The sequence below is a fragment of the Botrytis deweyae genome (genome assembly GCF_014898535.1).
Source record: "Botrytis deweyae strain B1 chromosome Unknown BDEW_007, whole genome shotgun sequence".
Lineage (NCBI taxonomy): Eukaryota > Fungi > Ascomycota > Leotiomycetes > Helotiales > Sclerotiniaceae > Botrytis > Botrytis deweyae.
The window spans coordinates 204,613-225,325 of NW_024066214.1; the positions used below are offsets into that span (position 1 = coordinate 204,613).

The window sequence follows — 20,713 nt, forward strand, 5'->3', positions numbered from 1 at the left end:
ATTATACAACCCGTTGACTACTTAAGTATAACTTGCATAACAAAACAATACCAACCAAAATCCTCCAAACGTTCTCGATCTCCGCCTAAAACCTAGGTAGCTATACCAATTAAAACCTAATAATCTTTTAGTCCTCAAGACTCAATATCTCTAATACATGGATTCAGCCTTATAAGTAATGTCTCAAAACTCAATAACGCATCAAGATAATATCCACCCACGCCCGACGAAAAGTTGCACCTAGCCTGGACCACTTCAAAAATCCCCAGAATTAAGGGCTAAAGCTTTCTCTCCGAATACAAAGGTCGGGTTAGCTTAGACTCACTGTGAAGGCGTTATACCTAACCCTTCGTATCAGTCAGCCATCTACCTGCCACTACCAAACGTCAATCTCCTTCCCCTGGTCTCACTCGAGCCACTTAATCCCTCGAATCCCGCATCTCTCCCCCCTAAACTGGCACTCCTTTCATGTCCTCTCTCATTGTCCCACCCTCTATTTCCTCTAGCCCTCCTCGGCACTCCTCCTGTCAAGTGACCACCACCCTTTCTCAAAGCCTTCCTTTCCCTCTCCAAATCCTCCAGTCTCTTGACTTCTACTCCAACACTCCTCACTGTACTTCTTGATCCCTGACTTCCCATACTCCATACCGATCTCGCGCTTCTCATGCTGTCTCTTCCTACACTCGTGTCTCTTCTTCTCAATAATCCTCCCATCTCCTTCTCCCAATCTTTGCCATTCCACGTTTTAAACTTCTCAATCTGTTTAATAACCCCATCACCAATCTCTTTAACTTGTACTCCAATCCCTGCACCATTCTTAGATGGGTCCTCAATTTCTTCTTCAATGATCCCATGACTAGACAGTACAGAGCATTCTTTAACATGCACAGGACTTGGTTCTTTGGGCATCACCAAACAATCCTGATAGAATTCAGGATCACGAAAACTAATGACCGAGTCTTCAAATCGTGTATGATCAATCGTGTCATCATCACTTAGCACCTCTTTCATCACGATTTGATCAATTTTGCCCAAATCGTCCCCAGAACCAAAGTCTGATGAGCCGTCCTTGTCATCATCGATATCATATGGGTCTTTCGCCTTGCCCTTTTTCTTCGGAATAGGCGGCATCTCCTCATTTTCATCATCGTCGATTGCGTATGGATACTTCGCTTTTTCCTTCTTTTTTGGCGCGGGTGGCAGATCCTCATCATCATCTTCATCAATTACATAGGGATCCTTGACCTTCTTTCCTTTCTTCTTGGGCATTTGGTCCTCATCACCCTTATCCCCACCGCCACCACCCAAGTCATCATCTTCATCTAATGCATAAGGGTCTTTAACTTTCTTTGCCTTTGGACCCTTCTTTTTAACTGGCATCTTTGGTTCAGCTGGTTCCTCAGGCCCTGAACTAAAAATATCCAACAAATCACTTACACCTCCCTTACTTTGCGTCAAATCTGCCGCCTCATAATGCGGCTTAATTTTAGCTTTCTGAATCGCCTCTACTCTTTTTCTTTCCGCCTCAATATCATCCGCTTCATCATCTATCACCTCACTTGGCGGAGGGGGTGCCCTCATTGGTAACAATTCCAGTTCTGGAAATGGTACTTTTCCATCCATAGTCATTGAACCTCTTCTCCCCAAGCTCCCCGAATGAAACGCATGTTTCTTTTGTCCATCCTCAATTCTATAATCCATCCAAGCAATCTTAATTTTCTGACTCCACCGTTTGTAAAACGGCTCTGCAGCTTCAATCGCATCCAGTTCCTCATCAGATAGTCCTTGAGAATTACTAGGATCACTACTATTCTCAGTATACATACCTGGTCTTCTTCTCCTCCTTGTACCATAAAAATGCTCCGATCTTCCCAGATCCTCATTTCCCGGTTTCAAAATGGCAAAATCCTTTGCTTCAACAGCCGACTCCACACCCGCACTTTCATGCCCCCTGGCATGTCTTTCGTGGCTGGGAAATCTACACCAAGCTTCTGGGAATTGTTCAATTTGATGGATCTTCGGTTTGCCTCTCGAGCCAAATTTTCGACTTTCGTATTTGGATTTAGATGCAACTCCAGCCAGTTGTGCCTCCCAATCTCCAAAAATGTCGTCTCCGTCTTGATTGTCCTTGCGTGCTTTGGATCTATCTGATACCGCACCTTTCACTGCTCTCATCCAAACAGCAGCGGAATCATCTTGACTAGTGTCCATTCTTCTCCTATTATCCTCCCTAGTCGTAGAGCGATTCCTAGCTCGTGGGCCTCTCCACTGTGGTGCTCCACCTTGAGGATCATTTCCAGGCCTTTGAACTTTTGATTTTGGTGCAGCAATTGGAGTGATTGCAGGTGCTTCCTTGGGGCCTTTCTTTTCCTTTGGGGGAGAGTCTGAATCGTGATGACCAAAGCTGATATGGGGAATGCTGGGAAGGTGAGGGGTTGGAATATCAATATGGGGGGTATGAAGAATCGATGAGGCATCAGGGAAGTGAGGTGTAGGTAAGTCAATATGCATAGCAGTACCAATACGTGCAAGAGCATCAGGCATATGAAGTTCCGGATTCGAGATATGCATAGTTGTGGCCATGCGGCCAAGATGACTAGGTAGGTGAAGTTCCGGTGTTGGGACATGCATAGTTGTGGCCATGCGGCCAAGATGACCAGTTAGGTGAAGTTCCGGAGTCGAGACATGCATAGATGTGGCCATGCGAGCCAGAACACCAGGCTCATGAGTGTAAGCTGTGTTGATACTTGGAGACTCAGAAGTTGGTAATCTAATGGATGGTATACTAGGAGGTATGGATATTTTCCGTTGAGCCTCCTTTGCGGTCATCTCGGCACCCAAGCCTAACCTAGCATCCAACGCAGATGGTCTTCGTGCAGTACCAGACTCGGATCTACTGCCTCTATGATCATCTGCGGGACCATCGTACCCACCCAAACTAGCTAGGCGCTTAAATCTGCGAAATGCAGAAAATTTACCTTTTACTGGAGTATCGATCGAATCATCAACAATTGGGGTTCTCCTTCTTTCTCTAGTTTTCTTCGTTGGTGTTGAATGACGCGCAGAGCTCCTTCTACTTAGAGTTGTGGGAGTAGAAGTAAATCGATATCCAAATCCTGGTCTATGCGGTGGAGGAGCAAGTAATGGATCCTCATCCACAACATCACGACTTCTATTCAGCGAGCAAGCCCTGACAAGCTTCTGAAAAGGAGATTTGGGTTGAGGGGTGAGTGAAATATCAAATTCTTCGCGGAACTTGCTTGATATTGGTGTACTTGGAGGTCGACGCAAATCGGACGAAGCAAACCGTGCTTGAATATGACTTAATTCTAGTTCTCGTTCTCGAAAACTGGTAGTTTCAGAAGCAAAAAGGGAGCTCTCATCAATTTGTTTGGCGGAATATCTGCTTAAAGGGGCTTGGAGGCTCGTTAAAGATACATTTATTGTGGTAGGGGTGTCGCTCCCTAATGCTGCTGGCATTAGTGGTGAGCGAAGAGGAGTCATAATCCCGTCAATTACTTGCTATAATATTAGTGAATCATAAATTGTAATGCCAAAAGACTCATACCTTGTGGCTCCACCATTGTAGGAATGCTTCTGCTTGTGGACATGAAAGGAGATAGCTCAAACCGTGAGCATTCTGGCGAAGGCTGGATGCTATTGGGTACGGTAGGGTAAAATGAAGAAGTTCCATCATTTGGTAATTTTCCCCAATTTGGTGGGAGTAGCTCGCTCAAGGCAATTGATGGGCATGAAGGGATTGATATTGTTTCCGATGGGTTTCGCATATACCTAGCACGACTTTGTGTCGCAGTACTAATTCCGGAAGCTTCACGGTGATGCTCCTCCCAGCTGACTAGTTGTGGTGACGAGCAAGAGCTCTGCAGAAGACGTTTGGAGATATCCATATCCTGCAAATGCATATTTGAAAAGCTTCCGCTTCCATCAACCCCACCAAATCCAGTATCTGAACGTGGTGGACGCATAAATGATGGCTCTTTTGGTAAAGTACTACCTTCCGAAGTAGTGATAGCCTGCGAAGATGATCGAAGTCCATGAGTTTTTAGCCAACGTGGCAGTGTTTGAGTGCCTACGTTTGCAACATCCGTCGCTGATTGAATTGGAGCCTCAAATTGTTGACTTAACCTTCGAAGATGCGCTCCACGATTGCTTTGATGAGAAGTATATGACAATCGCCAACTCGAAGCCGTGCTTGGATCAAGGGTAACAAAACTTGGCAGTCTTTGAGCCTCAGCTAGAGATGCTGAAGGTATGGCAGAAATTTCACTGTCTGTTTTCCTGATGTGGTGTTTTCCAGGCTGGAATAATTCAGTTTCACTGGGCGTAGGACAAGGACCAGGTGAGCTGTATCTTCGCGGTGGAGTATTGACCGGTTTGAGAAGATTGGAGGTTGGGTCACCAGGACCTAAACATGTTCGAGACTTTCCTCGATCTGCTGGTTTTAAAAGAGAAGCTTTGCTGGTGTCATCAAGCTTAGTAGCTAATAGCGATATTTTACTCGTGTTATCATTATTGCTTGTAGAAAGGGAGATCTTGCTGCCATTACTAACTGCCTCCGATCCAAAGGAAGAGCTCTGCCTAGAATAAGTAATTAAAATTGTGTCTTTTGGTTAACTTTCAAGAATTTACTCACTTTCGGAAAATTGGAAAGTTGCCACTGTCCTCTGGTAGAAGAGATTGCCTCTTCTGACCCTTGTCGGTGCGCATAGCGGGACAATCCACTGTACTTGTAGACTCAGCATCCTCATCATATCCATCATCATAACTTAATTCCTCTTCAATTCTCTTTTGCCTTATTCTTCTCAGTTCCTTTCTTCGCTCGACTTCTTCCCGACTGGTCCCTACACTTCTTCGTTTATCGGCTTTTGCGATTCCAGGTTCGCGGGAAAATGTCCTTATTAAACGGCTTTTGACGGATTTGAGTGTGTTAGAACTGAGCATTGGCTTGACCTCCTGACCTCTTTCGTCCTCGTCATCATCGTCACTATCTCCTTCATCGACCACCACAATCTCGTTTTCTTTATCACTATCAGGGGAACACTCTCCTTCAAAAACAGCTCTTATTTCTGTTGTATCTTCCGTTTTTGTAGCCGAACTCCATGTAGTGGCTTGTGTTTGTAGCTCCCCAATCCTTATGTTCGATGTTTTTCTTGGAGACTTCCTCAGAGTGTTAACTGGGGTAAGAGATGGTGATCGTACAGGACGAGGTGAGACTGCATCGGGAGAAGGAGGTTGACGACTGGTGCAACAAGTGGAGGAGCCCATCTTCACCCAGGCCGCGGAGGCGAGATGGGATTATAACTAATTCAATGAAACCAAAATTTTATGGTAATCCAGAATTGTGTTTTGTTTTGTTATTGTAAATCGAAATATGTGGAAAGATTTAGATCTTGATCCTACTTAACGTGTTCCTAGCATTTGGGAAAGTACAAAGGAGGAGGTACATATATGAGAACGGAAAGTCCGACTGGTCAGGAAACCCTTCCAGTTTAGAGAGAACCCACTACCGTTTTAACTACGCTTTACAGGACGAAGTTGTAAGAATCGCACTCGCAACTACCCACAAAGCTTGATTGTATGTCAAAGGGGTAAAGTAACAACATGAGAAAACTACGAGTCTTGTGCTAGTACCACTGACCCAATTGCTTCGAATACTCGTTGTTATTTCAAAACATTGTCTCCGTTGTCAAAGGGCAGTTTGATTGAAATTCGTCCCTCAGCCTAAACAAATGACCTCGCGGAGTCGCTTTAGGAACCAAGAAGATACAGCAGTTGACGATAAATTACATATCCTATTTAAATTTTTATCGAATGTGGCAATGAATCATTACAGTAGTAGTAAGAAGCCACAGCAATATAAGTACAGACACATACATCCCAACCGAAGGCCAAAATCTAATATCTATACAAACTTTTTTTTTACCAACAACATCAACAATACTCTACCACGTGGGTGGCGCTTTTGCCATATGCTGTCCCTTCCCATTAAATTCTGGACTCTGAGATAACAGAAGCCTAGCCTTTGTTTCTCGCTCAATTTTAGTAGCCCATCTCTTGTCCATTAAACCAAGCTTTGCATTGTAAATGTTCCATAACTGTGGCATGAGTTGGACATCTTGAACACAATAGTCCACGATTGCTGGATCAAGCGGCCTGTCATTGAAGACCTCGTATCTTCCCCCCTTTTCTGGCGCAAATAGTTGTACTCCGCGCTTCTTTATGGCGCTCCGAACCTCGAGCTCTTCAGAAGTTTGCACGAGATCTTGATCCATGCATCTTCCAAGCCCGCTGAGGAATTTTTGACTGTGAGATCGAGTTGCAAGCTCCATGAGTTGAAGGTCGATGACCCCTTGTAGTTTCACGCCGAAGTGGCTATACAGAGCATCAGAGTCATTTCTGACGTCGAATATGACTTTTGGAATGAATTTAGACTCCAGGATTGCTTTCAAGGTAAGGCCAGATGAATTGGGAGTGGAAAATGCTTGTTCACGGAGATTGTGAACATCCACGAGAAAGGTCTTTTTATTTGGGAGGATATAGACTTGGAGGATCGCGATTGAGCCTTTACGACCAACGTTGATCCCCTCTAGGTCGATATATACAGAGGGTGGGCTAGTGGGCAGATCACTATGGCCCAGTGAGTCGATCAGTTCGATGATACCCTCGGGAGTGTCGGTAAGACTCATTGCGGGGGTAGTAGAAATATTTATTTCTTTGACTCCAGTGGTAAGAGCTTTAATACGATCTATGATTGTATAAATAATGTTTGGTGCTTTGAAAATAGCCTTTCCAGTGAGTCTAGATCTTTACTTTGTCAGCGTTTATGATCAACAACAAGATGAAGTTTCATTAAGTGGCAATTTGCTTAGTATTAGTGCCAAGGAAAGCCGATAAACTAACCCTAAATGGAAAAGAGCTCCAGAAATAATTTTTAGGCTGTTTTTAAGCTGTCTTTGTGGGGAATCAAGAATAGTAGCAGACATATTCGGTTTGATGAATTCAAATGGACAAACATATCTGGAAGTAAAATGACTCTCTATCAGACTCAATTTCCAAGAAGGAATCTCGCACATGTTTGCCCATCAAAGGCACGTTGGCAATCATGGTGAGTTCCGTACAGCTAATTCTGCTCAAGGCACTACCTCGAGAACTTATCACTCCAGTCCCTGTCTTCTCATATTATGAGAGAATCCAAAGAGCACTCGGGTCAATGAATTCTTACGCCTCCTCAATAAAGTCATGCGAGATTTCATAAAAACATCGCATGGTCATTGGATGGTAAGGCTCTATGAATGAGGAACAGGTTATTCATCTGTTTATCAACGTAACTGATCATAGCCAAGCCTCTGATTATGTGTTATTTCCTGCCCTTCTTGATCCCATATTGAAGTAAGACTAATAGATGAATGATGAAAACTGATTTCTCCTTCAGAGCTAATGAAAGAAGCGTTTCTGCAATGAAGTGCCACTTGGGAATGTCGCAATGTAGGCCATTTGTGCATCATGCGAAATTGGGCTTTTCTACTTGCAAATCTGGTGAATTTGTAAGATATCTCTGGACTCGACCAATAATGAAGACGAACTGAAGGTCCATTTCATCATAGCTATTACTTCAAGATCAAGCAAGGCTATGAACTTATATCTGGATAGCTCAACTGAAGCTTAGCCAGCACACCTGACCACACCTTCTACACCAAATATTCGGTAAAAGAAACAACTCTTTGCAACATTGAATGTAGCATTCTGCATCAAAAGCCTAGCTCTCATCAAGCAACAAACTGCATTCAAATAGCAAAAATGAGGATAGAAAATCGACGAAATGCGAGCTCTATTCCATACCTCAAATAATTGAAATCTCTCGTGTCCGCTTGCTTGACTTTCGAACGAGATACATCTTGATGACTTCTAATCGAGTCATACAACGTAGATTTAAGTACAGATATTAGCCGATTAGTTCTAGCAAAAACCTCCTTTAGTGGCCTTGCTGAGTATTGGCGGACCCCAGAGATAGCTCACGGAAACCCATCTCTGACACAAACGACAGGATCGAAATTTTAGAGGGTGATTTCCACTCCAAAGTACTTTTCGCATGACAGTTGATAATTTACGAAATTGAGTGAAAGTTTTCAGGAGTGTAGTTGTACACAACCCATAAGCAAGAAAAGTCGTAAGATTTTTTTAATTTTTTTTTTCTTAAGAAAACTTGGTAAAACACCTTAGGTTTGTAAAGTTGATGGATGAGAAGGGTTCACTGTCAAGCTATTATTGGAAATACGCTAAGGCCCGCATGCAGCATTGCGGCCGCATTCACCGGCGCATTGAGCTACGAAAGCATTCTGGTCAAACCATTGAATCCTCCCAATCCAATATCTCACTCACAACATGCTACCACGATAGCAAAAATGGCAAAAGCCAAATCGCACAGCAATCGCAGAAACGAAGAGTCATCGAATCGTAATCCGGAAGAAGATGTTGGACTTCTCGCTGAAGAAGCAGGAAGTGAAGATGAGGATATCATAGTCCATTCTGGACAGGCACAGGAACAAGGACATAATGAAACACATACACCTCGAACACCCAATCGTGTACGATTCGATTTACCACCTTCGCCGAATGGCGAATTGAATGCGAATGATGGAGCGCCGCCTGTCTATGATGATGAAATACATGCACATCCCTCATCTCGAACCCAATCTTTTACACCCCTCTTGACGGGCATTGAAGCACCTTCAGTAACTGTTGCCTCTAGTCCTTGGGACGACGATGAAGATGTACATACATGGGCTGAACGCGAGCGATCCCGTCCCAAATCGAATCTGCGGAATGCATTTATGAACATGGCGAATAGTATTATCGGAGCCGGTATCATCGGACAACCTTACGCATTTCGTCAAGCTGGACTCTTGGCTGGAGTTATTCTTTTGATCGCGCTTACGATTACGGTGGACTGGACTATTAGACTTATTGTTATTAATTCGAAATTGAGTGGACGGGATAGTTTCCAGGGGACAGTCGAGTTTTGTTTTGGGAAGACAGGATTGATTGCTATCAGTGTTGCGCAATGGGCTTTTGCGTTTGGGGGTATGATAGCTTTTTGCATCATTGTGGGAGATTCAATACCGCATGTTTTGACTGCGGTTCTCCCAGGATTAAGAGATGTGCCAGTGCTGGGGCTACTGGCGAACAGGAGGGCTGTTATTGTAGTTTTCGTGTTGGGAATAAGTTATCCTTTGAGTTTATATCGGGATATCGCCAAGGTACATTTTCTGGACAACATTCAGGAGTCATGCTAATTCGCAACAGTTGGCGAAAGCAAGCACTTTGGCACTGATCAGTATGATGATCATTCTATTCACAGTTGTAACACAAGGATTTATGGTACCCCAAGAAGATAGAGGGGAATTTACCACACCCCTCCTCACCATAAACGATGGCATCTTCCAAGCCATTGGCGTAATATCCTTCGGTTAGCCTCCACCCCCTTATTTCCACCCCTCTCCAATTCAATTTATCTCAACTAACACACTCTCCAGCCTTCGTCTGCCACCACAACTCCCTCCTAATCTACGGCTCCCTGCAAACCCCCACCATCGACCGATTCTCCACCGTAACCCACTACAGCACCTCCATCTCCATGGTCGCCTGTCTCCTAATGGCCCTCTCAGGCTTCCTTACCTTCGGCTCCAAAACCCTCGGCAACGTCCTCAACAACTTCCCCGCCACAAACCCCCTCGTCAACCTCGCCCGTCTCTGCTTCGGCCTCAACATGCTCACCACCCTCCCCCTCGAAGCCTTCGTCTGTCGCGAAGTAATGTTCAACTACTGGTTCCCCGGCGAACCCTTCAACATGCATCTCCATCTCATCTTCACCTCCGCCCTCGTCGTCAGCGCTATGATCCTAAGTCTCGTAACCTGCGATCTCGGCGCAGTATTCGAATTAATCGGCGCGACTAGTGCGTGTGCGTTGGCATATATATTACCCCCATTGTGCTATATAAAATTAACGAGAAGAACGTGGAGGACGTGGATGGCGGGCGCGTGTGTAGCGTTTGGGGGCGCGGTCATGCTTATTAGTCTTTTTCAGGCGTCGAAAAAAATGATTTTGAATGAAGGAGGAGTGACGAAATGTGATTGGTAGGATAGAGGGGATGGGGGTTTAGATGGTAGATAGAATATAGTGTATAACATGTATAATAAGATGCCGATGAGCTTTGCTAAACTATTCTATGGATTCTAAATTGGGTTCTTGGTATCTAGTGACCTTATCGTTGTTTAATCGTCAAGACCTGTGGAATATAACACGGGCTAGCCTTCACACTACTCGTCAACGTCCCGGTCGTACTTGACAACACCATTATGCTCAAGGCCTACCCACGATCAATCACAAAAAGCGCTTCATATGTCATTCATTTATATTAAGCCTAGCCTACTAAGTATCAGATCATCCGAGCCATATTCTTCTCAATACAAGCAAGCCAGATCAAATTAATACAGCAAGCAAGTAAGCGACATGTCTAAAAGCATTCCCTCTGAAACATACGAACGACGATTCTTTTATGTGACCATAACGCCGGGGAATATCATCAAAGCAGCAATTTACAAGAAAAGAGAGAAACACAGAAATCGAAAGCTTAAGCCTTGGACTTCTTGGCTTTCTTAGCCTTGGTGGCCTTCTTTGCTGGAACTTCAATCTCGGCTTCAACCTCAACTTCAGCTGGGGTTTCGACAACCTTGACTGCTGCCTTCTTAGATCTTGTCTTTCTTCCAACTGGAGCTTCGGCTTCGACCTCGGCTACGGGCTCAACGGGAGCTTCGACAGCCTTTGCCTTCGCAGCCTTCTTTCCCTTCTTTGGTTTCTCGACTGGAGCAGCTTCAGTTGTGACGGTGGTTTCCTCCGTGGTGATTGTGGCAGTAGGAGTTTCCTCGACGACCTTGGTCTTCTTGACCTTCTTAGCTTTGACTGGCTCCTCAACTGCAGGGGCAGCTTCAATGGCCATGACAACATCTCCATCTCCAGCAAGTTCATCTTCGCCATTCTCAATCTCCTTGACTGGCTTCTTGGAAACACCCTTTGCGGATTTTATCTTTGGTGCCTCGAATGCGTAACCGATTTGCTTCAATTTCTCTGCGGCGATCTCGCGCTTCTTCTCAGCCTTTTCTATTCTCTTCTCCCATTGCTCTTCTCCAGCACCTTGCTCTAATCTGCGACCCTCAATCTTGTTCCAAGGAACCTTCTTGAAGCGACGGTTGGCACCCTTGAACAAATCTTCAGGGAGTTGCTCATCAGGTACCAGTTTAACCTTCAAGATATGGTTGAACAGCAGATAGTTATCCATAGTCTTGGCTACAATTTCTGCGACGCCCCTACTGGCGAATTGAATCCATGCATAATGCTTGCTTGCACCGGTTCTTCTATTTCTTGACAGACGAATCTTAAGAATATCTCCGAATTGAGAAAAGTAAGCTCTCATTTCCGCCTCGTAGAAACCGTGAGGAATGCGACCAATATAGACAACACCTGGAAGATCATTGGCAGCTTCTTCGGCAGCCTTCTTGATAGCCTTCTTTTGCTTCTTGCTGAGTTTTTCGAGGGCGTTTGGAACTTCTTGACCGGGCTCGAGTCCACCTTCTTTAGCGTTCTCTTCCTCATCATTATCCGATTCGAAACCCTTCAGGAGAGCTTCAGTTTGGTCATCCTCTTCTTCCTCTTCTTCGGATTCCTCGACTGGTTCTTCAGGTTCTTCAACAACCTCTTTCTCTACAACCTTCTCAACAACCTTTGCGGCCTTCTTAGGTTTGGCAGCTTCCTTTGCTTTGGCGGCTTCTTTGGGCTTGACGGCTTCGGTAGATTTTGGTGACTTCTTCGCCTTCTTTAATTTTGCAACCTCGTCCGCGGGGACTGCAGGAGCAGTAGAAGCTATAATTGAAAATTAGAATAATCGATTGAAGAATTATAGAATAATACATACCTTTACGCTTGCGTGCTGTAATTTCAGCCATTGTATTTAAATTCGTAAGATGTGTTTTGTTTAAAAAGGTTGTGTCGTGGATATGATAGATAAATGTTTTTGCAGATAGGATTTTAGGATTTTAGAATGCAGTGTGATTGTCCAACAAATTTTTTGGATTTTGCCAAACTATCTCCACGAGAATTCTCTCGCGACCGTAGCGCTATACCTAATTGAGTTAGGTTCCTTGAAGGCGGTGAGAGCGCAGCTCAGAATTCCTATCGAAATCTTTCTTGGCATTTCATTGTTGCGAATCTAGTCATACATTTATGTCCATTCCATGCATTGAAGGAAGATTATTCTGGAATATCTTATTTGCTCAACCAAGTATTGGAAAAGTACAGTGGTGTCATGCTTAAATTCTTCATGATATACTCATTTTAGAAGTACATCTATCTCACCAGCTTGTCAAGACTAGACTATTTGCAATAAAGCTTGCTTCCTTCATTTAAATCTTTATAGAAAGAGATTCATCAATCATTCTTTCTACCTTCCTCCAGATTCTACAAGCCTTTTGATTTGATCCACAAACGCCCGCAAATGCACCTTTCCTACAAGCCAAATAAACTAAATTATTGTTGTCTAGCCTGTCTCTCGACCTCATATGTGAAGTCGAAATATCCCTTATCAAATTGGTGCACTCTGACATAACCATCCTCACCACCACTTGCATATCCCTTTCCGTTTGGATCCACGGCAACAGTGTTTAGAGGACCGAAATGTCCACGAACTCTACCGATTTCCTCTTCGAAGATCTTGTGGTAAAATCTGGCTTCGAATTTACCCTGGCGGGCGGAGGTTGTTGTGACATCCATAGCAGCTTGTCCACCACCGAGAATGACGAAATCCTTTTTGGGGGTGATAGATGCGCTGTTGAGAGGAGTATCGGTGACGTAGGTCTTCATGACTTCGAGGTCTCGGGCATTGACAAGCTATACCGATTAGTGTTTTGAAAACTTGAAAGCGTGCATGTAATTTACCTTAGCAGACTTGTCCTTCGAGGCAGTGATGAAGTAGGTTCTATCGGGCGACCATTGAAGGTCTGTGACTTGAAGATCTGGTTCGTGGACTTGAGTGTTGAAGAGTAACTCTCCGGTCTACCAGGCCCGTCAGTACCTAGAATATACAGCACCAGTCTAGATCCTTACCTTGGCATCATATTGAGAAACACTTCCATCTTCGTGCCCCGCAATGATGTATTTAGACATATAACTCCATCCTGCAACAGTAGCCTTGCTCTCCGCGCAAGTAATGGTCAAAGCCCGGTCGTCGGATTGTGGTGCGTTTACGTCCAGGTTGATGTCCAATACTACGATCGTTCCCAGGAATCCCATACGTTGTTCGGTAACAGCCAACAATTGTGTAGCGTCCTCGTTAAATTCGACTCTCTTGACAGCAGTGTTGAAATCCCAGGTCTTCAAACATTTTCCAGTCTTAACGTCCCATAACCTGACGGTGTTGTCTGCTGCACCACTTGCGATGATTGTAGTTGTTGGGTCCACATCGACTGTCCATATAGCTCCCTGATGACCGTGGTAGGTGCCTAATCTCTCTCCGTTGTGTGCGTACCATGCGCAAATGTGCTGATCCTTCGCGGTTGAGAAAATGATGTCGCCATCTCTGTTATATCTATTCGTTCGTCAATACCGCATGTATTTTGTTATTTCGACGGGTGTTATATACCTAATTTGTGTAAGAGCACGCTCCTATGTGATTGTTAGCAAATTGGGGTCATGTATTAAGCCAACGGGGCATCATTTATACTGACATGTCCTTGCAATAGAATGGGCCTCATATTTGCGATTCAGTATTGATAGTACTAGAATCGCGATATGATGGAGGTTGGAGGTTGGCGGTTGGTATTTAGATAGGGTTGGATCGAAATAATCTTTGTGCCCCTCAAAAAGTTCGATATCCTCTAGGGATTTGACTCTTCAAATGTGTGCTATCAAAGACCAATCATAAGCGAGAGAAGATGCGGACAGATGCGGGACTTGGCCAAGTGGTGAGAGGAAATCTTCTTATTAGGCTAGGAGGCTAGGTATGAGTCGAGTTGGAGGATCCACTTAAAAAATCATAGCAAAGACTCACAGCTGTGACACAACATGAAAATATTGATAACGTGATTGCTGAGGGGAGTGAAGGAGGGAGAGAGGGGAGAAATAAGAAAGTGATGCTTCAGTCATAGGTAGAGAGACGAGAATCGAAGGCGTGAAAGCTTGAATGGGATGATTTGCACATTTCACAAGGTAATGGCCGGACATTCTATCCATTCGATGAGTCTTTCCTTGACTCATTCTTTCCTTTCAGTAGACGACTACTAGGTAGGTGAGCATTTCACGAAGAAAGAAGAAATATGCTTGATTGATTGCTTTTTGGTGCTATTATTCATTTTTTGACTCAATGCTTGGATCATCTTATCTCTCACCGATATGTTGATATTGAAAGCTCTAAAGCTAAAAGTACCTACATACTAAAAAATAGTTGTAGTCATTCGACGGGCTCATCAATTATCATTCATTCATTGTGACTATAATTTTGATTCTATTACTACATCTGTATCTGTCTATCTATCTATCTATCTATCTTGTCATTCCTTCGCCTATCAAATCAAATCACCTCATTCGTTTGCGGCACAGTGCAGAAATGTTGATCGGCAAAAGAGCCAAAGTAGCATGTGGTGCCGCCCGCGTTTATCCTCACAATGTGTACATGTTACCTTCTTTGAATTGCCTCACTCTGACCAATTCTTCGTCAATTCTTAGATCAGGAGCTTCTCTTCCTCCTCAACACCGAGCACTGTTGAGTTCTTTAGCCCCTTCAGCTTCATCTGTCCAAGCTGCCCAACAGGTACTCCAATTGCGGGGTCAGCCATTCCGCTCAACTTTTTCTTCCCCCACAAGGGTCTCATCCATATCCCCCTTCACCCCGCAAAGCAGTACTACCAGGCAATTCTCAAGCACGCCAGCGACAATGACAGCCACCAAGATCGATGGCACTGCCATTGCGAAGAAGATTCGTGAGAAGATTCATGCTGAAATCGACGATGCCCAAAAGACAAACCCAAGATTTAAGCCTTCATTGAAGATTATCCAAGGTAAATTCCCGCAAGACATTGCTAGAAATGTTCGATGAGCAGCTTATGCTAATATAATTTTTCACAGTGGGTGATCGCTCTGACTCGAGTATGTATCTGTGATTGAATCCTGTCAACAATGACTCACTAATGGTGGTACAGCTACCTATGTTCGCATGAAGTTAAAGGCCGCACAAGAGGTTAGCTACCATTTCTCATCATTTCCAAGCATACACTGATTCATGGGTAAATAGGCAGCGATCGAGTGCGAACTTATCCCATTCCCTGAGAGCGCAACTGAAGCCGAGGTTCTTGATAAAATCGAGCAATTGAACAATGATCCATCCGTTCATGGTATTCTTGTCCAATTACCGGTCCCAAAGCACATGTCCGAATACAGCGTAACATCCGCTGTGTCTGATGAGAAGGATGTAGATGGTTTTGGAGCATCGAATATTGGCGAGCTTGCGAAGCGTGGCGGACGTCCTCTTTTCACACCATGTACACCAAAAGGTGTTATGGTCTTGCTCGAAGAGAGTGGAGTTGACTTGAAGGGCAAGAATGCGGTCGTTCTTGGACGTAGCGATATTGTGGGAAGCCCTGCCAGTTACCTCCTTAAGAATGCCGATGCTACTGTGACAGTATGCCATTCCAGAACCCAAAATCTCGAGCAATTCATCAAGAATGCCGATGTTGTTGTTGCAGCCATTGGAAAGGCCAACTTCGTCAAAGGAGAGTGGTTGAAGCCAGGTGCTGTGGTCATTGATGTCGGTACCAACTTTATTCCTGACGAGACCAAAAAATCTGGTCAGAGACTTGTTGGTGATGTCGATTTTGAATCCGCGTCCGAGGTTGCATCTCAAATCACACCAGTACCTGGTGGAGTAGGACCAATGACTATCGCAATGCTATTGCAGAACGTTGTTGAATCCGCAACAGCTTATTTCGAGCGTCAAAAGGCCAGAGCTATCAAGCCTTTGCCATTGAAACTTCAAACCCCAGTCCCATCGGACATTGCTATCTCGAGAGCTCAACACCCAAAGCATATCACACGTGTAGCACAAGAGATTGGCATTGCTGGTTACGAACTTGAACCTTATGGAGCATACAAAGGTAAAGTTGATTTGAGCCTACTCAAACGTCTTGAGCACCGCCGCAACGGTCGTTATGTCGTTGTCACTGGTATTACCCCAACACCTCTTGGCGAGGGTAAATCTACGACTACTATGGGTCTCACTCAAGCTATTGCCGGTCATCTTGATCGCATAGCTTTCGCTAATGTTCGTCAACCAAGTCAAGGACCAACCTTTGGTATCAAGGGAGGTGCTGCAGGTGGTGGATACAGTCAGGTCATTCCTATGGACGAATTCAACCTCCATTTGACTGGTGATATTCACGCAATCACAGCTGCAAACAATTTGTTAGCCGCTGCCATTGAAACCAGAATGTTCCACGAAAATACCCAAAAGGATGGCCCGCTTTACAAGCGTCTCGTTCCAGCAAAGAAGGGCAAGCGTGAATTCCAACCTATTATGTTCCGCAGACTTAAGAAGCTTGGTATCACTAAAACCAACCCCGACGAGCTTACCGAGGACGAGATTCATCGTTTCGCAAGATTAGATATTGATCCTTCGACAATCACCTGGAGACGTGTTCTTGATGTCAATGATCGTCATCTGAGAGGTATCACCGTCGGTACCGCTGGTACCGAGAAGGGACAAACTAGAGAAACTGGTTTTGATATCTCTGTCGCTAGTGAGTGCATGGCTATTCTTGCGCTTAGTAACGACTTGAACGACATGAGAGAAAGACTTGGTCGTATGGTCATTGGATCATCCAGAAATGGTGATCCTGTTACTTGTGATGATCTTGGTGCAGGTGGTGCTTTGACAGCATTGATGAAGGATGCTATTAAGCCCAACTTGATGCAAACATTGGAAGGAACACCTGTTTTCGTTCATGCCGGACCATTCGCAAACATTAGTATCGGTGCTAGCTCGGTTCTTGCGGATAAGCTTGCTCTTAAGCTCGCTGGTACTGAGCCTGACGAGAATCACAACGAGAAGGCTGGTTTTGTTATCACTGAAGCAGGTTTCGATTTCACCATGGGAGGAGAACGTTTCTTCAACATCAAGTGTAGATCATCAGGACTCATTCCAGATGTTGTCGTCGTTGTTGCAACTGTTCGAGCACTCAAGGTTCACGGTGGTGGCCCACCAATCGCTCCAGGTGCCGCACTCCACCAAATCTACAGAGAGGAGAATGTTGAGATTCTTCGCAAAGGTTGTGTCAACCTCAAGAAGCACATTTCTAATGCCAGGTCTTACGGTGTACCAGTTGTTGTCGCTATCAACAAGTTTGAGACTGACACTGACGCCGAGATTGAGGTTATCCGAGAGGAGGCCATCGCTGCTGGTGCTGAAGATGCTATCCCAGCTAATCACTGGGCCGAAGGGGGTAAGGGAGCTGTCGACCTCGCCAAGGGTGTTATCGCTGCGAGTGAAAAGGAGAAGAACTTCAAACTTCTTTACAGCCTTGACGGAGATGTCCAGACCCGCATTGAAGCCATTGGTAAAGAGATGTATGGAGCTGACAAGGTCGAGTTCAGTGAGATCGCTCAAAAGAAGGTTGATACATACACTAAACAAGGGTTCGGAAACTTGCCAATCTGCATTGCAAAGACTCAATACTCTTTGTCGCATGACCCAGATCTTAAGGGTGCACCAACTGGATTCACTGTTCCAATTAGAGATGTGAGATTGGCTGCTGGAGCTGGTTATTTGTAAGTTTTTTTTGCGTGATAACTTTATTGCTCTCTCTAACATAATTCTAGGTATGCACTTGCGGCAGATATACAAACCATTCCTGGTCTTCCTACCGCACCTGGATATCTCAACGTCGACGTTGACACTGAGACTGGAGAAATTGATGGTCTCTTTTAAAAATATATTCTCGCATTTTTTGGTTTTGTATGTCGATTAGCGTTTCAACAAGTTAGTTAATATGAGGGCGGTAAAAACACATTCAACGTGTCAGGGTTGCATTTTCAACAAAAGGCGTTTATAGATATACGACTGGCTGATAAATAGCTATATAGTATATAGAGATATCCTATCATGATTAACTCATGATACAAATGAAGTTTACGATGTTTGCAATTTGCATTGCTATCTTTCCCTTTTTTGCCATTCATGTGATTTGATGCATGCTGGCAGCGGCTGCTTAAGTTGTCACCATTTGGGCTCGTTTAAGACCTAACCTTGGAAGTTCAATGACAATGATAGTGAAGTGTCAAGTTAATCATGTGCGAGAAGGATCCTCAGCATTGAATAATAGATGTTCGAATATGTGTAAAGAAAATTGTATAGAACCAGCTTCGGTCTCGTGGATATAGTATAACACTGAGCTAGAGGAAATATGTTGGATTTCAATATTAGATGCATCAATACTTATATATGGTCTGGAACTTGAATTTTTGCAAATTAGGTTTTGCATTTTAGATTTTCAGAACAAAAATATTTTTAATTTAATTGTTGCTTTTTCGAAAGAGTATAGTGACTCTGATAGTAGACTATTGTAATTTGTAAAGGCTGGTGCATTAGATGGTGAATAGTTTATAATTAGGGTTTGAAATTTGAGGTTTTAATGAGGTGTTTTGCATTCTGGAAATGTATAATTGTTGAAGTTGTATGCAAAATGGATTTTTGAGTTTTTGAGAGGAGGAATTGGTTTTGAAAGGGTGGTTGGGGGGTTATTAGGGGGTTAGCGAGGTTTTTGGGAGGGAAGGATGTGGAGGTCTGGAGTTTGTGTCGCTAAATAGATGGGGAAATTTTGGAGTGGGTAGAGAATTAGATGGTGGGGAGTTGGAGTGATGGGTTGTGAGTAAAGTAAATTGTTATTGTTAATTTGTGGCGGTATTTCAGTATTTGACAATGTCTTGTTGAATAGGTATCTAATATAGTGGCATTTTTTTTCCTTGGGTGGAATTGTATGGGATGTTGAACTCTAGCAAGGATGTTATGAAGAAGAAGCAATATTACCACCCGTTCAACAGCTAGTTAGGTACATATATAGTAGACCCCTGAAATTACCATAGATATCATATCTCAATCAGAAAGTATGAGCAGAGGAATAGTTTTCCTTGGAAAATATGTTTTCACTTCTTCCCCGCATTCGCAGTAGTCTTCTTCTCGCAAGTAAACTTATGTAGCTTCCACCCTTTCCTCTGATGTTCAACCCCACAATACCAAATCTTCTTGTCTCCTTTCTTACACTCAGCACATGCACTCAACTTTCCTCCCACGCCACAGTAATCACACCAGCCTGCGTTTTCTCGATCGTTCCAGCGATCCCATGCCTTCTTTGCGCATTTTCTCATCAATTCTGTATGCTGATTCTCCGCGATCCATGATGCTCCGATTCCCAATTCCTTCATATCATCACAGATGGTATCCATAGCATCCTGCCAATCTCCTCCCTTGCCGAGAAAATAAGGTTCGTCGAATTTACCTAGCTTGCCCCATTGCATACGCGTCATGTCTACCACGAAAAACTCATCGAAGTTTACTATCTGACCTACACTCGTTCCTGGTTTAGGAAATCCAAGGATAGAATGGAATCCCTCGTTTTCTCCTCCGGTAATATATGTCGCACCCCCATTTCTCAACTTTAAAGATTGGACACTCATGACTTTGGGACCGGTCAATTTGAATTCTATGATGGAGCGTGGAAAAGGGTTGACGAGAACTGCTTCTTCGTTTTTGATCTGGATGGATAGTTGTTGATCTGAGGAACAGAAGGCGAAAAATTCTTGAAAGAGGATTAGCGCTTTGTAGCAGCCGTCATGGCTTCGAGATTCGTAGAAGATATTTTCGAGTTGAGTGGAGGAAAGGGAGCGGGTTGCTACATCGCATGAAGGATGGATGGTGCATGTCGCTTGAGTGGTGGAAGTTTCTAGAGCTAGATCTTGAGTAGAATCGGGAGTAGAAGCATCGTGGTGGAAAGTGTGAACGTTGATTTTTTGAATGCTTGCGGGTCGCTTTTTGATAAGCGCGTTTCCTTCCAGACGAGGAAGTATGGTTTGGTCTGAGATGGTGCTGCTGTGGAGACTGGTGCGTTTGTAGCGGGGATCGCTGACTAGACGCTCGTAGTTGAGGAGGGTAGTCAGGGTTCGGAGGGGAATAGCTTCGGGTGCCATGGTTAGTGTTATGGGTTGCTGTGAAATGTTGAGACAGCTTGGTCTCTTGGGAAGAAAAGGGGAAGAATACTGTTTGTTTATGATAGAGGAGTAGGTAGAATGTATTGCCGGGCGGTGTGAACGCGTTTGATCTCGTGGGATCACATGTTAGGGATGCATTTGACAAACTTGATTTGTTTGTTTGTTTGTTTGTTTGTTTGTTTGTTTGTTTGTTTGTTTGCTTGTGGTGGCAGTATTTAATGCGGGAACAACTGCCTAGAGTGATTGTCACTTATTATGTATCCTCTACTAGCACGAAGCCGCATAGATCGTTTCAAACATCAAGCCAGTTCCCTGGCAAGAAGTAGGATTTTAATACCTGTGCTACGTTTTTTTTGTTCCTTTAGAAGACTACTCTGGTGGATTCATCGA

General features: G+C 44.1%; 7 protein-coding genes across 7 annotated transcripts; 2 read left to right on the top strand and 5 right to left on the bottom strand.

The window, feature by feature from the left end:
* Positions 1–366: 366 nt before the first annotated feature.
* EAE98_003772 (uncharacterized protein) lies at positions 367–5,286 on the bottom strand (the record flags this gene model as incomplete). The annotated part of the gene is made up of 3 exons (XM_038951392.1): positions 367–3,518; positions 3,569–4,599; positions 4,655–5,286. The coding sequence occupies 3 exons, from the start codon at positions 5,284–5,286 to the stop codon at positions 367–369; spliced, it is 4,815 nt and encodes a 1,604-aa protein (XP_038811865.1).
* A 503-nt stretch (positions 5,287–5,789) lies between these two features.
* On the bottom strand, positions 5,790–7,004 carry EAE98_003773 (uncharacterized protein; the record flags this gene model as incomplete). Its single annotated transcript, XM_038951393.1, has 2 exons — positions 5,790–6,825; positions 6,922–7,004. The coding sequence occupies 2 exons, from the start codon at positions 7,002–7,004 to the stop codon at positions 5,964–5,966; spliced, it is 945 nt and encodes a 314-aa protein (XP_038811866.1). The 3' UTR covers positions 5,790–5,963.
* A 1,419-nt stretch (positions 7,005–8,423) lies between these two features.
* EAE98_003774 (uncharacterized protein) lies at positions 8,424–10,159 on the top strand (the record flags this gene model as incomplete). The annotated part of the gene is made up of 3 exons (XM_038951394.1): positions 8,424–9,278; positions 9,325–9,487; positions 9,555–10,159. 3 exons carry the CDS (start codon positions 8,424–8,426, stop codon positions 10,157–10,159), a joined length of 1,623 nt encoding a protein of 540 aa, XP_038811867.1.
* A 493-nt stretch (positions 10,160–10,652) lies between these two features.
* Positions 10,653–12,021, bottom strand: EAE98_003775 (uncharacterized protein; the record flags this gene model as incomplete). Its single annotated transcript, XM_038951395.1, has 2 exons — positions 10,653–11,938; positions 11,991–12,021. The coding sequence occupies 2 exons, from the start codon at positions 12,019–12,021 to the stop codon at positions 10,653–10,655; spliced, it is 1,317 nt and encodes a 438-aa protein (XP_038811868.1).
* A 580-nt stretch (positions 12,022–12,601) lies between these two features.
* On the bottom strand, positions 12,602–13,824 carry EAE98_003776 (uncharacterized protein; the record flags this gene model as incomplete). The annotated part of the gene is made up of 5 exons (XM_038951396.1): positions 12,602–12,961; positions 13,010–13,126; positions 13,178–13,658; positions 13,713–13,735; positions 13,798–13,824. 5 exons carry the CDS (start codon positions 13,822–13,824, stop codon positions 12,602–12,604), a joined length of 1,008 nt encoding a protein of 335 aa, XP_038811869.1.
* A 372-nt stretch (positions 13,825–14,196) lies between these two features.
* EAE98_003777 (uncharacterized protein) lies at positions 14,197–18,269 on the top strand. Its single transcript, XM_038951397.1, has 5 exons — positions 14,197–15,126; positions 15,194–15,214; positions 15,268–15,305; positions 15,360–17,887; positions 17,939–18,269. Exons 1-5 carry the CDS (start codon positions 14,676–14,678, stop codon positions 18,045–18,047), a joined length of 3,147 nt encoding a protein of 1,048 aa, XP_038811870.1. The 5' UTR covers positions 14,197–14,675; the 3' UTR covers positions 18,048–18,269.
* A 992-nt stretch (positions 18,270–19,261) lies between these two features.
* On the bottom strand, positions 19,262–20,302 carry EAE98_003778 (uncharacterized protein; the record flags this gene model as incomplete). The annotated part of the gene is made up of 1 exon (XM_038951398.1): positions 19,262–20,302. The coding sequence occupies one exon, from the start codon at positions 20,300–20,302 to the stop codon at positions 19,262–19,264; it is 1,041 nt and encodes a 346-aa protein (XP_038811871.1).
* Positions 20,303–20,713: the final 411 nt, after the last annotated feature.

Excerpts from the sequence above, each read along its gene's own strand:
- EAE98_003777 (XM_038951397.1), top strand. The coding sequence starts at position 14,676 with ATGTTGATCGGCAAAAGAGCCAAAGTAGCATGTGGTGCCGCCCGCGTT. Across the intron at positions 15,127-15,193 it reads TTCATTGAAGATTATCCAAG|TGGGTGATCGCTCTGACTCG; the intron begins GTAAATTCCCGC and ends AATTTTTCACAG. Across the intron at positions 15,215-15,267 it reads GGGTGATCGCTCTGACTCGA|CTACCTATGTTCGCATGAAG; the intron begins GTATGTATCTGT and ends ATGGTGGTACAG.